The sequence below is a fragment of the Crotalus tigris genome, unplaced genomic scaffold (genome assembly GCF_016545835.1).
Source record: "Crotalus tigris isolate CLP2741 ecotype Arizona unplaced genomic scaffold, ASM1654583v1 scf7180000017568.12009008, whole genome shotgun sequence".
Classification (NCBI taxonomy): Eukaryota; Metazoa; Chordata; class Lepidosauria; order Squamata; family Viperidae; genus Crotalus; species Crotalus tigris.
This window is the reverse complement of record NW_024096478.1, coordinates 4,520,405-4,542,304: the sequence shown is the minus strand read 5'-3', so window position 1 is coordinate 4,542,304 and position 21,900 is coordinate 4,520,405. Positions and strand designations below refer to the sequence as shown.

At 36.8% G+C, this 21,900-nt stretch overlaps 1 protein-coding gene across 1 annotated transcript in view; it reads left to right on the top strand.

The window, feature by feature from the left end:
• NSG2 (neuronal vesicle trafficking associated 2) overlaps nt 1-20,102 on the top strand; it is a 59,071-nt gene extending 38,969 nt beyond the window's left edge. The window contains exons 4-5 of the mRNA XM_039351974.1: nt 15,142-15,252; nt 16,379-20,102. Coding sequence (XP_039207908.1) covers nt 15,142-15,252; nt 16,379-16,570 — 303 coding nt within the window. The 3' untranslated portion in view covers nt 16,571-20,102. The remainder of the gene's footprint in view (nt 1-15,141; nt 15,253-16,378) is intronic.
• The last annotated feature ends 1,798 nt before the right edge of the window (nt 20,103-21,900 follow it).

Below are 21,900 nucleotides of genomic sequence, written 5' to 3'. Positions count from 1 at the left end.
GTCCAGATAATTTTTGTTTACAAGGTAGTCTGTTACTACAAAATGAGATACTGGGAAAGTTCTCTGTCCATACTTGTTCTGGATCATATAACTCTATGTAACCTATATTTTTCAATAGACATTAACTGCTACTCCACCCTAATTGTGGTACCACTACAATTCCTTATTGCTAGGAATAGTAAAGAGGATGCCATTTTGAAAGTTCAAACACATCTCAGAAGGATTTCTGGGAATAAAAATATTGGAAAAATTGACCGTGCAAAATAGATCATTTGAAATGGAAGAGTTTGGTGGAATTCTATAATTTCACTTGTAACCCATCTGCTTCATTTGTATCCATAAATGTTCCTTCCCCCCCCCAAATCTTTATTAAATTTCAAAAAAGTATAAAATACAAAAAGAAAAAAAAGAAAAGAGTTAAAAAGAAGGGAAAAGGGTAATGGAAAAAGCAAACAAAAACTATAGAAGAACGATAACGTCCAACTCTCTTTGATACAGATAAAACCCTCAAAAACAATTATCCTTTGAACTAAAATAAACCATAAACCATAACAGACAGTTTTTCTATCATCATAAACAATCTAATCATCAAAATCCAAGGTTAAAATTTTATTTCTTTCAGCTTCAGACAAAAATAATAATAATAATAATAATCCAAAAGTGGTTTCCAAGTAGAAAGAAAGCTAGAGAAAGATTGCTTTAATCAAAACAATCAATTTCACCATCTCTGTCAAGTTCATTAATTTCACCATCCATTCTTCCATTGTGGGAATATGTGAATCCTTCCATCTCTGTGCATATAGAAGCCTTGCACCTATTGTCATATATAAAAAGTTCCATGGGTTTTTTTTTCAATCTGTTTGTCCTTCAAACCTAAGATAAAAGGCTCTGGCTTTACTTGAACATTTTGTCCACCAGAAATGATAAAAAGTGCCTTCAAATTGTTTACATTTCCAATATACTTTTGAGACACCCTTTTACTGTACATCTTCAACAATTTATCAGTTGTTAAATGCCAATGGTGCATCATCTTCTAAGAATTCCCCTTGAAGTTATAATTTAATGTAAATTTCACTTCTTTACTCCACATATTCTCACATCTTAAAACCTTTAACATATCATCCTCCATATGCATTTTCAACAGTGAGTTTGTACATCTTAGCAATCACGTTTGCTATTAACGTCATTAGTCATAAATCCAACTCAAAATCAATTTTCTCGTTAGTAAGAACAAAATTCTTCTTATCCAGATTAAATCTTTCTGTTAACTGAGTACTGACAAATTCCAGTATCCATAAATGTTGTAGCTTCTTCGATAACTTCAGTGCTGAATTGTATTTGGTGTTGCGCTTGAAAATGTCCTTCAAGCTCTAGGACTTCCTTTAATGCAAAATGCCATGTTAATAGTTTGGTGAAGTGCCCTAGTTGAAACATAATGCAATGTGATATCATGTATAAAAGCTGGCAGCTAGGGGACAAGCTGTTATACAGGATATTACTTGAATCAGTTGCTCAATTTACTGATTTGAAAGACAAGTCAGTCCCAATTTTTCTCATCACAAACTTTTCTTTTTATAAGGGTCATTTTAGAAAGGCAGCTCTGAAAAGTAGTCATTGACTGAGAACACGAACTGGAAAGTATAATCTGGAAAAGCAACAATCATGTTTCTGAATCTCAGTATCAGAAAATTTAAGCATCCTATCTAATCCATGTATTAATAGCTTATCATTCGTTTTTATTTTCCCTTATATTACAAATGTTTGGCATTCAGCTGCTCATGTCTTTCACGTCTTATATTGTAAAGATCTTCTACAGTTATTCCATTGTAGGCCTGCAGGACAGAACCAGTCATGACAGGAGTGAAAATAATTGGAATACTGGGGGTGGAAACACTGATTATGGATTCTCATAATCTTACAAAACTTGAGTTTCTAAAATCATTTTCACCAGATGAAATGGACTAGCTGTCTGAGAATTACAAGAACTGAAATCTAACACACTGACTCATGTTTAACACAAACATGAGTCAGCAGTGTGCAACAGCAGCCAAAAAAGCTAATATAACCCATGGTTGTATAAACAGAGGAATAGAATCAAAATCATGTGAAGTATTAGTATTGCTTTATAAAACCCTAGTAAGGCCATATCTGGAATATTGCATCCAGTTTTAGTCACCACGTTACAAAAAAGATGTTGAGACTTTGGGAAAAGAGCAAAGAAGAGCAACTAAGATGATTAAAGGCCTGGAGACTAAAACATGAAGAACGGTTGCAGGATTTGGGAATGGCCAGTCTATAGAAAAGAAGGATTGGAGGGACATGATATCAGTATTCCAGTATTTGAGGGGCTGCCACAAAGAGGAGGGGATCAATTTATTTTCCAAAGCACCAGAAGACAAGACAAGAAACAATGGATGGAAACTGATCAAGAAGAGAAGCAACCTGGAATTAAGGAGAAACTTTCTGACAGCGAGAACAATTAATCAGTGGAACAGCTTGCCTTCAGACTTTGGGTGCTTCATCACTTGAGATTTTTAAGAAGAGACTGGACAGCCACTTGTCTGAAATGATATAGAGACTCCTGCATGAGCAGGGGCTGGACTAGAAGACCTCCAAGATTCCTTCCAACTCTATTCTAATTGAAACCAAATTAGAAAAGAAAAAGGCGCGCAACTACTTCCTAGTTATATTTATTATTGAAACTTTCAATCAGTTCAGTACATTAGACAATGTCATGCACTTCATATTAACAAAGTTCTATTTGTAGAAAAAGAGATTTTCAAGCTATCTTGAACATTATTTTGACATTGGAAGAATGGGCTATAAATACTCATAACAACACATTTAGAAACAAACAAGGAAACTGTCAAACCATATCTCCCAGTACCAAAATTTGATATTTAATATTCAGTGCATGACAAAATTAATTGTTTTACAGATATTGGATTTTATACTATTTAAAAATAGTAAATTTAGTGCAATGTTTCCTGTACTACAGTTATTCTTTGGACTAACAGAGAAAAATAATGTACCAATAAAGGAGAATATTTGTAGCCCAGGATTGAAATGAGAGGTCCTTAATGCCTTCTGAGCTTGGTTGTTTTCTTGCCAATGTTTCATTACCCAAACTAGGTAATATCACCAGTGCTGGATAATGTATTAGCATTACCTGGTTTAGGAAACAAAATGTCAGCACGAAAACAATCAAGCTCAGAGAGCACCAAGGACCTCTCAGAAAAATGATGTATTTGTAACACATTTCACTGGGATTTTAGGACAGAATAACAGTTGGAAGGGACCTTGGAGTCTTCTAGTCCACTCAAGCAGGAAACCCTATACTATACCATTTCAGATAAATGATTGTCCAATCTCTTCTTAAAATCCTCCCATGATGGAGCACCCACAACTTCGGGAGGCAAGTCCTTCCACTGATCATTCTGACTTATTGTTTTCCTTTTAGTTGTGTGACTTCTCCATTCCAGAGTATTATGATGTTGGTGATTTATTCATTCATAGAAGAAAACTGAATGAATGATATCATTATGTGTGGGATAACCTATTACGAAAAATTAAGATTAGAAAAACAGATTAATCTGGAGTAGAAATTCCTTCAGGGAATAATAAGATAGTTGCTACTGTATTTGTTTTCCCCAAGCTTAATACATACACACACACACACACACAGCACTATGCAATATTGTGGGTTTGTATTCTGGCTTAACTCTGGGGATTCGTTGTGAAGCATGCAGTCAAAATGTGTCTTCCTTCACAAATGACTTAGAAGACTGGATGGAGTTAGCTCAATTTTGTAGATTTCAATAAATCACATCCGACCCTCTCAATTCCTGGCAAATAGATGGGGAAGAAATGGAGGTAGTGATAGATTTTTTCTTCCTGGGCTCCAAGATCAGCACAGATGGGGGTTGCAGCCAAGAAATTAAAAGACGCTTGCTCCTGGGGAGGAAAGCTATGGCAAATATAGGACAGCATACTAAAAAGCAGAGGCATCACCTTGCCAACAAAAGTACGTATAGTCAAGGCCATGGTTTTCCCAGTTGCAATGTATAGCTGTGAAAGTTGGACCATAAGAAAGGCTGAGCGCCAAAGAATTGAGGCCTTTGAACTATGGTGCTGGAGAAGACTCCTGCGAGTCCCTTGGACTGCAAGACGTTCAAACCGGTCAGTCCTAAAGAGATCAACCCCGACTGCTCTTTAGAAGGCCAGATCCTGAAGTTGAAACTCAAATACTTTGGCCACCTAATGAGAAGGACTGACTCACTGGAGAAGGGCCTAATGCTGGGAAAGATTGAGGGCAATAGAAGAAGGGGACGACAGAGAATGAGATGGCTGGATGGAGTCACTGAAGCAGTAGGCGTGAGCTTAAATGGACTCCAGAAGATGGTAGAGGACAGGAAGGCCTGGAAGAATGGGTCACGATGGGTCAGACACGACTTCGCAATTAACAACAACAAAAAGCTAAGCTCTAATACAGACATTCAGTAATCAACCATTTATCTTTGATTGATAATGTGACTGTATAACTGTATGATTATATATTGCTATACAATCTGAAGTTACTATAATCTGACTGATTATACTGTGAATAAAATTGCTCATATCTGCTCTGAATTGGAAGCTGGATGGACAGGATATGATGAAATGGTGGATGTAGTTTCTTTCATAGTTACTGGGATGTTTCTGAGCACATGGGCAAAAGGGTTCTTTGTAGTTTTATCTCTAGTACTTGTGGACTTAACCCCTGACCTTCCTGGCTAGTTAATTGTCTGGAGACAAATGTGTATTTAGGTAACTATCAATGCTTCTCTGTTCCCCCCCCTCCCCTCTTTTTCTGTGTTGATGCTGGTAACTTTGAAAGAAGCAATGATCTGCCTCTTACTAGATTAACTTATTTTGGGAAACCTACATCCAATTTCTATTATATGAGGACAGCGGTGGGTTAAGAGTTGCAGAGCCCTGGATGAAACAGATTGTCCAGATCCATTGAAACTGGGATGCAGACATGAGCATGGGACTAAACCTAATTGGACACTCTCATATGTGATTTGTGGCTGAACTTGGATGAAGAAAGTATGGCCATTCCTCCTTGTTTTGTTATAACTTTTGCCATTTGTCTATGGAAATTTTTAGTCATCCAGGTCATGGTTGTCCCAAAGGTGCTTTTTCAAGAGGCAACTGGACTTTTTTGTTTTTCTTTGAAGAAGTTTCACTTCTCATCCTAGAAGCTTCTTCAGCTCTGAATGGATGGTGGGGAACAGAAGGAGCTATATTCCTTGCAGACAGCTGGTCATTTACATTCTTTTAGCGAGTCATTGGGGTCACTTGGAGGTTTATCTGTATCCTAAAGGTCACCTGAGTAGTGCAAATGGTATGGAGCCTTCTTGGAACTCTTGAAAGGACTGTGTTGTAGACTGAAGATAGATGATGCTGTATCCCTCCCCCTCTGTTGAGAGAGGGCTGTTCAGTTTTGACATAGATGGCCTCTTTGACGCCTCTTTCAAACCAGTGTTCCTCTCTGTCCAAAATGTGGACTTTGCTGTCTTCAAAAGGGTGGTCTTTGTCTTTTAAATGTAGATGGATTGCTGAATCTTGCCCTGATGGGTTTGTTCTCCTATGTTGTGCCATGTATTTTGCCATTTGTATAGTCCTGCTTAATTGTTTATGTCAGGGGTGTCAAACTGCTGGCCTGTGGACCGGTTGCATGATGTGGAGGCTGCACCCACCCCAATTCTGGCAATGTAAAAAAAGTCACGATATGTCATGACACGCCACGTGACATGGCGAGCTTGACACCCCTGGGTTGGGATTTGGAGGCCTCAAATTAAAATGATTCCATTCCTTCTTGAGTGATAAGAGTTCAGTTGGCTATCAAAGGGTACGGTGGGAATGATCAGGTTGTTGGTCATTCCCTCAAGGGATGCCAGTCCTTGATCCTCTCCCCTCTCTGATTTAACATCAAATTGAAGCTGCTGGGAGAGGCAGTTCACTAGTTTAGGTGAGATATCATCGATATACAGATTATATCCAGTTATACTGAGAATCACTAACCCTATCTCAAGGAGAACAGGTCTACAATTTGGAAATCCTCCTCAACTTACAGATCCTGCAAATGAAAGCCAGGGCAGGAATAGTCTTATGTAGAACAGGAAGCAATAAATATTGAGCCTTTGTCATCTCCAGTATTGATTACTTTACATGGAGCTGCCTTTGAAACCTTAGTTGATGCAAAGCATTGCAGTCAATAGCCTAAGTGGACAGTCTTGGTACCACCATATAATACCATTGCAATGGGACTTTCACTGGATATGTTTCCAAGTACAATTCAAAGGGCTAGTTATCACCAATAAAAGGGGTCCACAGCATGGGTATCTTTGAGATTGCCTACCATGGGGTCAGAGAATGCCTACTATAAACTATAAAGACATAAGAAGGGATGAGGCATGAAAAGGGGTATTCTCTGTGGGCACTGCCCTATTTTGAAACAGCTTGTCTCTGATCCAAAGGCAGCTTCTGCTCCCATGGTCTTATGGAAGCTTGCAAAAGTATGGCTGTTCTGCAAGCCTTTGGGATTTGAGTAACTATTGTAACTATTTATAAGGCTGTAATTATTAACTGTAATTATTATGTTTGTTTCCACTATGTAGTATCATATATATAAGAGCTGCATTGGCTTTGGATGTTCTTGCACAGTATTTAGAGCAGGGGTGTCAAACTGCCGGCCTGCAGGCCAGATGCGTCATGCCAAAACCGCTGCCCATTGCTGGCAATGGAAAAAAAGTCACGATATGTCACAACACGTCAAGTGACGTTGCGAGTTTAACACCCCTGATTTAGAGTCAATTGACTGAACAGGCTATAGATTAATTAAAACATTTCCCCATGGATCCTATTATGCTCACTCCATGTCCTCCATGCGTGAGAAGAAACTGAATAACAGAATATTTTAACATGAATCCTGTCACATCTAAGTTGTGCATGAGCCAGGCAAGTTTTTTTAAAAAGCTGCTACCATTTTGGTCCCATTAACCTTCTTCTATGTAAATCTCCCACCCAAGTGTAAAACATTTATCACTTTAGTGCATTTGCTTAGAAAAAACATTTTATAACTCACCCAGTGCTTGTTTAGCACACTGTAATTGTTATTCTCTCACTGGAAGTTTAGGATTTGGCAATGAAATAACTGCAACCTAGCTCCACAAATACTTAAGACATCAAATCCATTAGGATCCAAGCAAGCTCCAGAAATGATATTATGTGATGGAGTTTAGCCAGTCTAATTGAGCCAGCTGCTTAATTTAATTATTTGACAAATTACTTGGAAATATGATGTACTTGTTTGTTCTGTCATCTCATTGCCCTCTCAAAATAGCAGGGCAGGGAGAATTAATGGCAGAGATATCATCTCAGTAGGCAGGCTTTTGGTGACAAGATGTGTAAAGCAAACTGAGCAATGGTGACATTAGAGATTCCCAAAGGAAAAAAAAATGGGGATAGACAACAGGGGTTTTTTTTGAATGAAAAACCTCTTTTTAATAATGTTTAATTTAATTTAATTCTATCTATATTGTGCTTTTATTGAAGAAACATCAAACATCAACCATTTGTTCCCACCTTTAAGCTCTCCTAAATATTATGCCCAACATATTTTGAAATAATATTTCCTAGTCTAAGGATAAAAACTTTCCAAACAGTGGCGGGATCTCTCCATGGAATGTGTAGAGCTGTTCTCTCCAGTTGCACTGAACTCTAATTCCATGCTGCATATATTATGGCTGTAAGAGCAGGGATCTCCAAACTCGGCAACTTTAAGACTTGTGGACTTCAACTCCCAGAATTCCTCAGCCAGCCATGCTTGTTTTAAGCATAGGAAGACCAGCTTATCTTGAAAGGAAAAATATCCCTATAAGGGAAAATATCATTTATAGTAAAATGGGGCCACCGTTGTTCCACAGTAAGATTATGATAGGATGGAATGGGTGATAGTGAAAAGGGAAGAAGAACTGTAATACCATGGAATGGATGAACATTTTTGTTTATTTATTTATTAGGTTTACACGCAGCCCATTTCATCTAGAGGTGACATAAAGATTCTTCCTTTATATTATAGGGACCTACAGGATGTATCTTGCTTGTCTCTTCTGCCAAACCTGCCCGACAGCTATATATGAAGTTTCAACCAAATACTGAATCCTTCATTTTGTCCAAAAGAAAAATTCATTAAGTGTATGCATTCATTACTCAGCTTCAAATAGAGCCAAAGTGTTTGTCTGGTATTGTCAAGCTTTTCTTACATGCCTCCATCTTCTATTTTTAAACTTTATCTTTGTGAGAAGTACTCTTAATAGATGACTCACTTCTCTAAGGCATGGACATTCAATTATTCTTACAAGCATGAAAAATGTTTCCTGAGTTTTTCTAAAACCAGCGGAGATGTTAAGAAGCACTTTGAAATATATTTCTATTGCTTCTTATTTTAATGAAAATTGCTGTGGACAAATCTCTGTAAGGTCATCAAAGGAAAAGAGGAAGATTGGCAGATGTAGTGCCTCTTGCAGAATCACATCTCCAAAGGATCTTGTTGCCATTCCCCTTTTCTATTTCCTTCCCTCTCTCCAGATTGCACCTGCATGTACATAACAAATAATTCTGATTATATAGGTTGATTCTGAATCAGCTCCGAACTAAAATAAGGTTATTTGAACTGCCCAGGTAAGCTGCATTTGTTTGTTCCTTAGTTAAGATCATCCAATGAGTAGATCAGATCATGGAGTTATGATGATATAAGTTAAAGGAATTAACTATGTGGCTTCCATTTCCAATTACGCATTTATTTTATCATGCAGTTGTGTGTAAGAGGAAAAAATTAGAACATGAAGTTCTGTGTGAACACGAGATATCTGGTTTTGAGAAGAAGGGGAACTGATGTTTTCACATGAAGGCGCTAGAATTCAAGTACCATGAGATATGATAAAAATAAGAGGGGGCATTAGGGAAAATGAGTGCTGAAACATAAATTATTATTTAAAAAAACAACTTCTCCTCACACCGTAGATTAAGGATCTTTTATGGAAGGTTCCTTCTGGTCAACTATAGCTCCCTAAGATTGGAGAAAGACAAGTCTTTGTTTAAATGGAAAACAATGGAAATAAGGTATATAAGGAAGGATGGTGAATATCATGTTATCATCAATGTCTGATAAAACCTTACTTGATTGATGGATTTAGTACATTTGAATGAAGTCATAGTGCTATAAAAGAATACAAGTTTTAAAAAAAGTCCAATAAAGTTCAGAAAGTAATGTTAAACAGAATATAAGCTAAAATTTAGGAAATACATGTTTTAAGTGTGGTCATAAATTAATTGCATTTCAGCCAAAAGATATATAAACTTAGAAAAGGTTTAATGCTGGAAGTGCCATCCATCAACTTCAGAAAATTAATTGCCATAACAGTAGAATATTGCATTAGTTTTTTTACATCTATTCTATTCTATTCTATTCTATTCTATTCTATTCTATTCTGTTCTGTTCTGTTCTATTCTATTCTATTCATTACAAAATGACATGCTCACCTACTGAACTTTATATTCTTTAAAAGAATCCATGAAATTATAATAATAGTTGCAAACTTGAAGCATAGCTTTAAAATTGGGGGCTTTGATGACGATAATCTGTTTCTCCTAATGAGAGGTTTCAAGCTAATTCAAATGTTAATTGTGGGTAACTGGGTATAGACATGCACATTCCAATTGACGCAGAGTACATATTTATTGTGCTGGCTTTGAATTTGTATTGGCTGAGAGCATCAAATAGATTGCGACTTGATGATGGAAGATCCAGGCAAGGTGAACCTGAAAAACAGGCTGGAAGTTAATACATAGTACATTAAGAAAGGAAGAGCTTAAATGGAGAATGTCACTAAATAGACAAATTCTTAGGATAGTTTTAACTTCTGTACTGCTGGTTCTTTTTTCCATCTGATTGATTTATTCTTTATATTTTATAGCATATTTTAGTTGCTTGAATTGTACTGTGATCCATTTTGAGTTTTTTAAACAAGAAGAGGCATATAAATGTGTATACAAAAAAACAACAACAACCCCAAAACAAACAAACAAAAACCCCACCACGTGGAATTGGTTTCAATTTTGTAGGTTGTGGTGGAAATATCTAAGAGGAGATAGGAGTAGGGTCGGGTGGATAGAGTGATTACTATGACAAACATCCTGAATATTGATTCCTGACGATAGAGTCAAGCTATTCTCCAAAACACTTGAAGGCAGGACAAGAAGCAATGGATGGAAACTAATTAAGGAGAGAAGTAACCTAGAACTAAAGAGAACTTTCCTGACAGTTAGAACAATTAACCAGTGGAACAACCTGCCCCCAGAAACGGTAAATGCTCCAACACTGGACACTTTTTAGAAGAGACTGGACAGCCATTTGTCTGAAATGGTATAGGGTTTCCTGCCTGAGCAGTGGGTTGGACTAGATGACCTCCAAGGTCCCTTCCAACATCATCATCATCATCACCATCATCATCACCACCACCACCACCACCACCACCACACCATCACCATCATCATCATCATCATCATCATTATTATTATTATTATTATTATTATTATTATTATTATTATTAATCACAAGATATAGAGCCAATCTAGCTACTTGTGCTCTGAGGACACTTTGCTTCTACAGAATTTTAATGAGATACTCCTCTAAAGCCCTGCTAAAAGCAAAGCAGTGGTCTACCATATATTTTTCCATTGTGTGACACAGCAGCATTGCTTAACAAAATTTACAGGCAAGAAACATCTGATTGAGGCAGATCAGCACTGTTTCAGCACTTTGTTAGACAGAACTCCTTGTCAAAGCACGAATAACTTTCTCAACATTCTCTTCATGATTTTTGCATTATTGAGACAGGGGAGCTCAACTGGGGATTATTTGAGGCAGATTGCAGTCAATATGCCTTCATTTACACAGCAAAAATATTGGAGGTTCTTTAAGAAAGAAGAACAGTGATGCTTTGACCATAAGATAGATTGGCTGCCCTTGGACAGAGGTGTACCTAAGCAGCTTTCAGGTTTTTAAAGATTTTATGGAAGAAGGAGGTCATAATATCATATCTTCAGTTGTGAAACTCAAGTAATGTTTTGTTTCTGGTCATACTGTCTTTCCAGATTTTACTGAATTCTTGATATATTATAGCAAACAGACTTTTTGTTGTTCCTAATAAAAATGATTATCAGTTTTATCAAACAGATATCTGCAAATAGACTTTCTTACCACTCTGAAGAAATGACATAATTTTATTTACATGCAATCAATAAATAGTATATTCCGGACCCAGCAAAGCATTGACACTTCACTGAAGAGCCATGAACCAAAGCAAAATAAGAGTTTAGCTAACCTTTGGTCAACTACATTACAAGGGCAAGACAAAGAAAAAGGCAGACACAGTGGAAATTACAACATGATGTTGGAATATTTTAGATAAACATATCTGGGTGACCTTCTTACTATTTATCCCTCCCTACTTGGTCAGCCTACTAGCTGTACTCTCTTAGAAATATACTGGTAGTCAATGAATAAAAACCATTTGGTTTACTGGACCACAGATTCCTGACTGATTTACCTTGACAAGGACACCGCAAGCACATGGTATGCATTGGGGAAGGGCATTTCATTGGTATGAATGCAGCCTTCTTCTATATTGAAGTGCATACCATTACATTTAACTTACCTTTTGCTGCTACGTTTTCTTGAAGATAAACAGTACATTTTGGAAGTGAAAATAATAACATACTCAATGTTGAAAATATGCATGCCCCATCAGTTGCCCCAGTTATAATGCATTTTTAAAAACGAAAAAGAGGGAGCCAGATTCAACGAGCATCACTGTTTATGGCTTCTTCAAACCAGGTACAGAGGCTGGACCTATTTCCTGCTTTCTCCCTCCTTCCTTCGTCTCCTATTCCCTGGGTATTCGTTGAGCAAGTGGGTTAGGGCAGCACCAATATATTCAAAATCAGCATTTATACTTGGAGTACATTGCCGCCAGTAACATCTCTGTCATTTTCCTCCAGAAAATGGTTTCACCTTGAGCTGTTCCCAGATCAATCTCAGTGGGAAACTATGTTATTTTGACCCTTGGCTTCATAGGTATTATTGTGCTTTTACTGCCAGATGGAAACACACTTGGTGATATTTAGCATTGTTTTATTTTATGTTTTTCTGCCTAGATATTAGATTCCAGTCCAAATGAGCTTGTTTATGTTGTATATGTTAGAAATTCATAGTTTCAGATGTTAATATTTATTGTAATTATTGTGTTTGATCACATAGTCAGCCAGATGTTCAGATGAATCTTTGTTTTTTTTTTTTGCCATAGTCATTCTACTTTTACTTGCAGATCTTTGTATTATGTGATTTTCTCCAGTTCTTTTTCTTCTATTCTTCTGACTTCAAGTACTGCACTATCCAGACATATTTTTTTCTTTCTTATCAACAATTGTTAAGTCTGGGGTATTGTGGCAGGTGCTTGTCTGTTTGAATTCTAAAGTCCCAGAATGCTTTAGCTTCTTCATTTTCTATTACTTTGTCTATTTTGTGGTTTTACCAGCTCTTGCTTGCAGGCAAGTGATGTTTCTTGTAGATATTCCAATACACCCTTGTTGTTACTTTGCTATGCTGTTGCTATTAATGAGTCTGTGTGATTTTTTGCAGCAGCTAACTAGGTGCTCCACTGTTTTGTTGTCTGTGCTGTCTTCTCAATTTTGGCTTTATATGCATTTGTTTTTAAGAATTGATTTTGTTCAGAATTAGCCCTTCTGTTTCTTTTTTCAACTTTCCGTGGCCAGGTTTTCTTGTTTTCTGCTTTACCTGCTAGTTTTTCATAATGTACTGGCCATGTAATACTTTGTCTCGCCATATCTCTTTTCTATTTTTTATTTGATCTTTCTTGTAGGCCAGGTTTGTTTTGTTATTCAATTATTATCTCTTCATAACAATGTAAAGTCACAGTTGCAAGTTTTTTAGCTAGTGTTGGCCTTTATGTGCATCATTTTTTCCCCAAGAGCCCAGGATGTCATAATATATCAGTATAGTATATGTGCACGCCAAGTTGTGTGGCCTTTTCCAATTGATGGACGGAAATGTCAATGCACAGATTTTCTAAGTGCTATACAAAATTTTTTTGGTCTAGCACCCATGTGCCGATAATTCCTGGGACTGCTGCAGCTGGCTTGTGCCCTAATCTTTCAATTTCAGTTTTTCAGATCTTGATACTTTATGATCCTCTCCAGTTCTTTGTCTTCTATTCTATAATCTCCAGTTCTTTGTCTTATATTTTACTATCTACTGTACTATATACTATACCATATCAATTATCCACACTTTCTTCTTTTCAACCACAGTTATATTGTGTTATGAGTCAAAATTTTATGACTCTATATTCAGAATTCCACAAAATTGAACCTACTTATTTTCAACTACTTTTTCCCACTAATTCATTACTGGTACATGATAATTTTTACAGATGTTCCAGTGAATTATTTTGATGACTGGGTGATGTTGTCATTGTTTATAATCAGTTTGCATGACCATCTATCACAACCTGAATATATGATATATATTTCATCTGCTTCTTTGCCCAAGCTGCACTTTGAATTATTTGATGATTTTTCAATTCTGACCTTGATTGTATTAGTTCAAATACTGTGCTCTTATGCAACAGAAATCAAATCTTCAGTTTGTTTTTTTTAATGTTCCTGTTGTAAACCATTGCAAGGTTTTACCTTTATCCACTTTCTTCATGATCATTTGTAAAAATTGACCATGTAATCGTTTTTCTTTGTCAACATTCTATTCATGTTTTTATTATATTTTTTTCAATATTCACTTTTTGTTTCCTATACATTTAATACTTTCTCATTTTTAAACATCAATGTTTGTCCTTGACAGTCTTTTACATAATAAATCAATGCACACTTTTCTTCTTCAACAGTTTGTCTGACCTGAAGTAAACCTTTGCTTCCATTTCTGTGGGGCAAGTATAGTCCATCAATATCACTACAGGGATGTAATGCATAGTGAATAGTGGGCAATTTTCTTGTTTTTTTTTCTATCTAAACTGTTTAGTTCAGCTTGTGTCCTCTTAATAATTCTAGTAGTGTATCACATCATAGGTATGACCCAGGTATTGATGGCATTTCCAACATTCAGTTTTGTCCTTGGTAATATTCTAACTCTTTGGATGTCTTGTTTATTAATCACACTTTTAACTTATCTATGCTTAATGTTATTCAACTGTATAATGCCCAGATACTTGTAGGCTTCATCCTGATGGCTCTCGATAGTTTGGCCATTTAACATTTCAATAACATTACTGCTTGTGATTTTATCCTGATGTATTGCTACAGAGGCATATTTCCCTGGGCCAAATCCCATTGCTATAACTGTGCTAAAAATTCTTATAGAGCTTGTCAATGATTGGATTTCAATTTCTGACTTTCTATAAAGCTTTAGATGATGATGATGATTTAGTTTTATCACAATTATCTCTCTATCTCTATGAACTCTTATCTCCATCTCATCCATCTATTATCTATCTTACATGTATGTAAGTATGTAATGCAAGGCAGCAAAGATAACTAATATTCTTGCTTTCTATTTTCTTTACAACAGCATCCCTGTTAGGTGGGTTGGGTTGGGTTGGGTAGAGAGAATTTCTGGCTTAAAGTCACTCAGTGGGTTTTATGCCTAAGGCAGGCCTAGAAACAGTCTCCTGATTTCAAAGCCAGCACCTTAACCACGACATCAAACTAATATCTCCGACATCTCTTCATGAATATTTGTTGCAGTCTGTTCCAATTTCGCTTTTTGTCTTCAGTATAGTTCCTCCATAGTTATTAATTTGCTTTCCTAGAGTTAATATACCCTTTCAGAAAATATACTGGTATTCATTTTAATATCTGTGATGATGAGAGTTAAGTGCTGCATGTTGTGCTAAAAAAATGATCACAGCCACAATTCTGTTAAGCTCACTATAAAAACAAATGATTTCCTAGGGAGCTAACATTCATTACAAGAGATTAATTTAACTGTTAATTGTTTTGCAGGTCACTATTCTCATAAGCCTGGCTCTTGCATTCCTTGCCTGCATAGTCTTTCTTGTGGTATACAAAGCGTTTACCTACGACCACAGTTGCCCGGATGGATTTGTTTATAAGGTAAGAAGTCTGGGATGAATGAACTGTCTCAGCTAGTGATAGAATCTAGTTCGCTGCATGACTACAATTTAATACTGCCTTTTTCTGTCAGGACTGAAGATATAATATGTCAACAACATGCTGAAAAGTGGCTAGTGCTTTAGGAAATAAAGGTCTGCAATACCCTCCAACAGCCTCAATTATTCTGAATCTGACAGGTATAAATCTTCAAGCAGACTGCAGCCAGCCACCCCCATCTATTTTTGAACAGGCTGACAAAACTAGGTTTTTGACTCAGCTTAGTCTCAGCATCAGATTTAAAATGTAAGAGGCACAGAGTTACACACTATGCATTTTAAAAGTTTTGGGAACTCTTTATTGATTCTCAGTTTATTGTCACAGAATAAAAGGAGAAATAGGAGTAAGAGTAATAAAACTGAGGAAAAATTACCTATTGGCAAGCATGATTCACTGTCTTGTTGAATTTCATGTCTATGTTTTTACATCCAAGGACACGGTTCTGTTCACTAGCCTATACCAGGGGTAGGCAACCTTGGCTCTTTTATGAGTGGACTTCAACTCCCAGAATTCCTGAGTCAGCATGACTGATTCAGGAATTCTGGGTATTGAAGTCCACAAGTCATAAAAAAGCTAAGGTTACCTATCCCTGGCCTATATCATACAAAAAGTTGGATTGAGAACACATGTACTTGCAATTCTGCTGAGATTTGCAGGGCTATCCTAAGAAGAAATTGCATATAGGAAAGTAATTTTTCTTTTGAGTCAAAGTCAAGTACTCCATGGACAGATCCATGCAATCATTTTGGCAACAATGCAGAATGGTGTCCCATTGCTTTTTTTTTTCTTTTTCTACTTTCTTATTTCCTAATCTAAACTACAGCCCTGGGGTTTCTTGGCAGCCACCCCTGCAAATAATAGCCAGGCCCAACACTAGTTTTAACTTTTTGAGATCAGCCAAAAGTCAACTGCCATGGAGCTGGGATTGGTGGCTAGAATTGCACTCAAAATATTTAAACTTTTGCAAGGGGTTCAGAGTGAGCTAAGTTGAAGGCAAGTAGATAATTAAATAAAAACGTGCTTTTGCTTCATTAGTATTCATGGTTCCTGTTTTTTCCTTGCTCTCCAGCATAAGAGGTGCATTCCCGCCTCTCTCGATGCTTACTATTCAGCTCAGGATTCCAACTCCCGGGGCAGATTCTACACCGTCATCAGCCACTACAGCATGGCTAAGCAAACTAGCTCGCGGTCTGTATCTCCCTGGCTTTCTTCAGGATCGGTAAATCATGAAAATAAGGCCACTAAGACAGAAGGCCATTAAAGCCATGCAATGGCCTGGGGATGGAGGGAGTGGGAAAACCACATCATGTCTCTAACTCATTGCTCTAGTTCACAGAGGGCACCTTGCTAATCAGTGTGATGAGAATACACTAATTCCAAGTGCAGGTGTCATCTTAATGGATAGTTTTCTCTCTTTCATTCATTCTCACCCTCCCCTTTAGTGCATTGTTCTCGTTAATTTGTAACTAAGTCAGGATCTTGTACAAAGGCATGTTAGGTGTTTACTATATCTCACAATGTACAAATATTTTTAAAACCATTGCTAAGTATTTGTTAAGAAAATAAAAATGAAACAAAAAAAGCAAACCCAGAAAACATTGACAAGAAGGTAAAAGAAATAGTAAACATAATTTATTAGGCCTTTCTTGGTGGGGAATTTATTTATCACAATGTGACATGGAAAGAAAGTTCAGATGGAGGAACTTTATTGTGCACAACCATCATATAAAATACATAATTGTCTGGGCAAAAATCAATCTCAAAGAGTTTTCAAGGGATGGTGATGTTACATGGATGCTTTTAAAGCAATTTAGCACCATTGGTGCTCCAATGTGCATTATTCTGTCCCTAATATTAAAACAAATGGGAAAGCCCTTACATACAAGGAAATTCCTGTTCTCTTTACCAAAAACCCCACACATGCATTAAACTATTGGATTGTGACGACTAATCTTTGGTTGTTTGTTAAGAGGGAAATATTAGCCATGAGAGTGAATGCAAGCAGGTTCCTATGTGTCTCCTGACTGTCAACCCAATTTTGAATACAACAATTCTGCCCTCCCACAAACCAAAACTGAATGCCAAAGTTCAAAAACAACAAATCAAAATTGGATCTAGTAGAAAAGGGTGAACTTCTGTCTCAGAAGGGCCCAGGGAATTTTTGGGGGGTGAATTTGAGATAGAGAGAAAAATTTGTAGAAGTAAAACAGATTTTATTTTGATTCCTCAAGGAGTATGAAAGGCTTATATCCCCTTCATATAAGCCTCTCATACTCCTTGAGGAATCAAAATAAAATCTGTTTCACTTCTACAACTGGGAATCTTGCTGAATAGGCAGATGCCACCGCAAATGTCCCATCACACGGCTAGCCACCCTTTCAACAGAGAGATTCAAAGTAACAGACAGCCTGTTTTCTGTATGCTTGTCAAAATACATTAAAAATAAAAAAAATGGTTAGCCAAGCAGGCATGTTATTGCCCAAATAAAATGTTGCTAGAGATACATAATAAGAGGAACTAGCACTGGTATCCAGAATTAGCTATTAACCACCATGACTCAAAAATGATGAAATAATGCATTATGGCATCACGAGGCATATGGCTGCCTTTTCATATCCCAAGATTATATACAAGTACAAAAGTTATAGTTTTGCCTGGTGACATTATGACAACATTTAAACACTTGCACTACCTATGCCAATGGGTGCCAATTAGCTTCAGAAAATTCTTATCCTCATTGGCAAAGCCCATTTTCTTTCCTGAGAATCTGAAAGAGTTGAATAATAATGTACCCTCTTCAAAATGTAAAAGACAGAAAAAACAAAACAAAAACAACCTATCAACTAACCAAACCAACAAACAAACTTGCAAGCAGCAAATAATTTTTTAAAAGTGGAAATTAGATTAGAAGTAGCACAAGCTGAGACAGTGAAATTGGCTGTCTGCTTCAAATTTTTTGCAATAGGGATCATGAAGGAGGTACTGGTTCTCCTGTGTACTGGACAGTATTTGACATATCATATTAAATTAGCACATTGTGTAGATGATGAGTAGGTTACAAAAGGATTTTATGAGTATGACCTTGCTGTTTTATACCACATTTGCATGCTGGCATTTTTAAATTCTTCCCTCTTCGATTGTCCTTCACCCTATACAATGACAAAACATTTTTTAAAAAGAAATGCAAAATAATTTTAAAAGTCACCTGTGACATAATGTCAGAGCAGCTGTGGAATAAACCACTACCACCACCAAAAACCCATGTGTATTTCTATACACTCTCATGTAGTAATGCCATGCACTTATTGCAGATCATAGCTTCACTCTTTTGGAAGATTCTCCTACCTGACTCTGTGGGTTCATTTTTACTAATGAAACCAACCTCTAACATCACTGTCAATATGTAGATCAGGGGTTTCAAACTGCCGGCCCGCAGGCCGGTTTCATCATACTGGAGCCCCGCCCACCCCATTGCCGGCAATGGCAAAAAAGCTTTGATACGTCGCATGACGTCACGTGATGTCGTGAGTTTGACTTGCCTGATGTAGATGGTAAGGAGATATGGAGCTACTCATTGGAAGCCATTTTTTCCTCACAGGAAAAGAATCCACATGTGTTTCAAAAGCAAGCATATACATTACTCTTAATGGAAATATAATGCCTGTGTTTGTTTTCACCAAGTCCTTGGCATCATCTAAGAAACTGTTTTATACAAATTGTGTTATACAAATATACAGGCTACTAGTGCAGCTGGATTAGTACTAGTGACCTTGTCAGGCAATGGCACTTCGTAGTTTCCTAAACAGTACTGATTAAGGCCACATAAGGCAACCACTTCAAGATCTGATCAGTGCTTAGATGGAAGACTCCAATCACATGAGTCCAATCATAGACCTAAATGTGCTACATAGATTTATATTATAGTTACACTGAGTTCATCTTCAGTAAATAAAACATGCTGATTTTTTAACAGAAGTTCTCAGAACCCCACATGAAATCAGAAGAGCCATTTAGAATGATAAGAACTGATGAATAAATGCACAGGAGGAAACAGTTCAAGAGGGTGTTTGATCTAAGACATCATGTTAGGAAATGCTGTAATCTCATCTATGTTTATGCTTTATAACATATATACAAAGATTTGAATGAATTATGTATTTAAATATTGTTGGTTTTGCAGAGCTGGTTTGTGTCAAATTAACCTTCAGTTTCATGAAGAAAAAAGAAACCAAGGGTGTGATCCACCAAAATCTTAATTTGTATTAACAGTAATTGCTTGAGAGTGATCAGTGGGGGAATTCTTGGCTGTGTATGCCCAAATTATGCAAATTAAATTACACCTGAATGTAGAGAAAAACTAAGTAAACAACAGCGGTCTTAAAATTAATCAAATTGTCACTAAGAGTCCTAAAGATGGGCTCTCAAATCAGATTCCTGCTTTATATTTTACCTGCAAGAAAAAAGAAAGCCCATGCTACTGGAGATGGAAAACAAAAGAAATAATGATAAATGGTTGTATAATGTAGCCAAAATTGTAGTGCCAAATCTCATTGTCTTTTTATCCCTGTCTTTATCTCTTTCTTCATACTACATCTGTAAATCCATTTCTCATCTAAAAATGTAAAAAAAAATCATTGGAAAAAAAAGTAAACAATTTCCAGAACGGCTACTGGATAATTTATAATTTTGTGGTTGTTGTATGTTAGTAGGTAGAAGAGACTGAAGTATTTTTGGTGTAGTTCTTGACTTTTTCTGACAGGACAAATAAAATTAGATGTATCTGAGAGTCTCAATGATTGTGGTACCATTGTTTCCTTCCATTTTCTCTAAGAATTCTCTAATAATTTAGATGGATATGATGAACATATTAGGAATAACAAAATATGAATTTTGCACATTTATTTCATACCTCCCCCCCACAAAATATAATTGATTAGCTTTACATTTTTTAATACACATGTATCTTTTAGAAAAATATATAGGTGACTGGCTTATCTCAGAACCACTTTACTTCAGATCAACTCAGTTCATAGGTTGATCTGGTTCATACTGATCCCAAATATCAGTTTCAGGACTCAACTGGCATCTGCCAGTCCAGTATATTAAAGATTGCATGATTGCAGTGAGTTCAAAATGGGTGGGTCCTTCACAGTTCAAACCTGCAGTTCCCAAAAACCTTGCTTAGACATCAGCCACCTACATACATGTGCAATGACACTAGATGCTGGTGAACATTATGCAGCCCTCGCTTATTTTAAAATCCAAGGTGAACTTATTCTGCAGAAACTCATACTTTTCTGGGAGGAAGAAAGAACTGAAAAATTATTCCTGAGAACTGTTCAAACCCTGAGAAAATTCAACAAAACTATGATTTAATCAACATTATAGTAGAAACAGAGATTATAATCAGAATATCCTCAATATCAGCCAAGGTAAGTGAGATGTATAAATTGAAGCCTGGTCCATGCTGCTCAATAACATTTTTTGAGTATCTAAAAAATACTTGCTTTTAATAAAAAAATGAATCACATAAAAAGACACTTGTATATAAGATTGCATCACACAGCTCCAGAAATTAGGGAGGACAAAGTTAATGATTAAGTGAGCAAATATATGTGCAACAAATACACTTTACTGCCAATTAGGGGTGAATGCGTATGCATATGCAGCATTATGTATAAGAACATACATACATCTACAGATTCTCCTTATTCATTGCTTCTTATAGGATGAGCTTTATGTGAAGACCTGCCTTAATCCCTCTTCCCAAGAAAGCAGAACTCCTGGAACAGCTTCATTCCAAAAGGAACTTTTATTAGAACAAGTTGACAGCAGACATGAAAGGCAGGATCTGAGGGTTTCCCAAGTGAATCAATAGGTTAATGGAGCAACTGGCAAGCCCCACCCCAATAGTCCATCCAGTCAGTTCAAACAAGCCAGTCTCCAGGTGGGACCGGGACTGATAAGAGGCCATTCCCAAGGTTGGTAGGCTGTTAGGACTTCATGCTGTTCTTCAGCAGCTAGAGATAAGGCTGATGGCTGGAGACACATTCCATTCTCACCTCAGGCTGGCAGTAAGGGAAATAGATCAAAGAGCAGGCAGATAGAGGAAAGTGGAGAGGATATATTGTAGCAGCTATAGCAAACCAGAGAGGATACATTATAGCACCCAGTGCTTCCCTCCCTCCCTCCCCTCAGAACTTTGGCAGAACTTACAGGAAGATAGAATAAAGAAACTACACCCCACCCAACAAACTGGATTCTGACACTTTACTTATAAGAACTTTGCTACTGCATGAATGTACCAAACCATAATAATTACATACTTAAAGATGTGTGATTAAAGTTCTAGTTTATATGGAAGCTTTTGTATTTCTGCAGTCTCTCTGCTACAGAAAATTATGTTGCAAATGCAGACATCACAGTGTGACTTGGACAGGGGAAGATGCTACTCTCCAGGTATTGAATCTTCTTCATGCAAGCCATCCTTTGACAGGACATGGGATGGTTTAAACATGAAATAAAACCAGTTCATGGAAATTAAGGCTATCTAGCAAAGTTAGTCACAGTGCCTATTGCAGCCTTTCAATG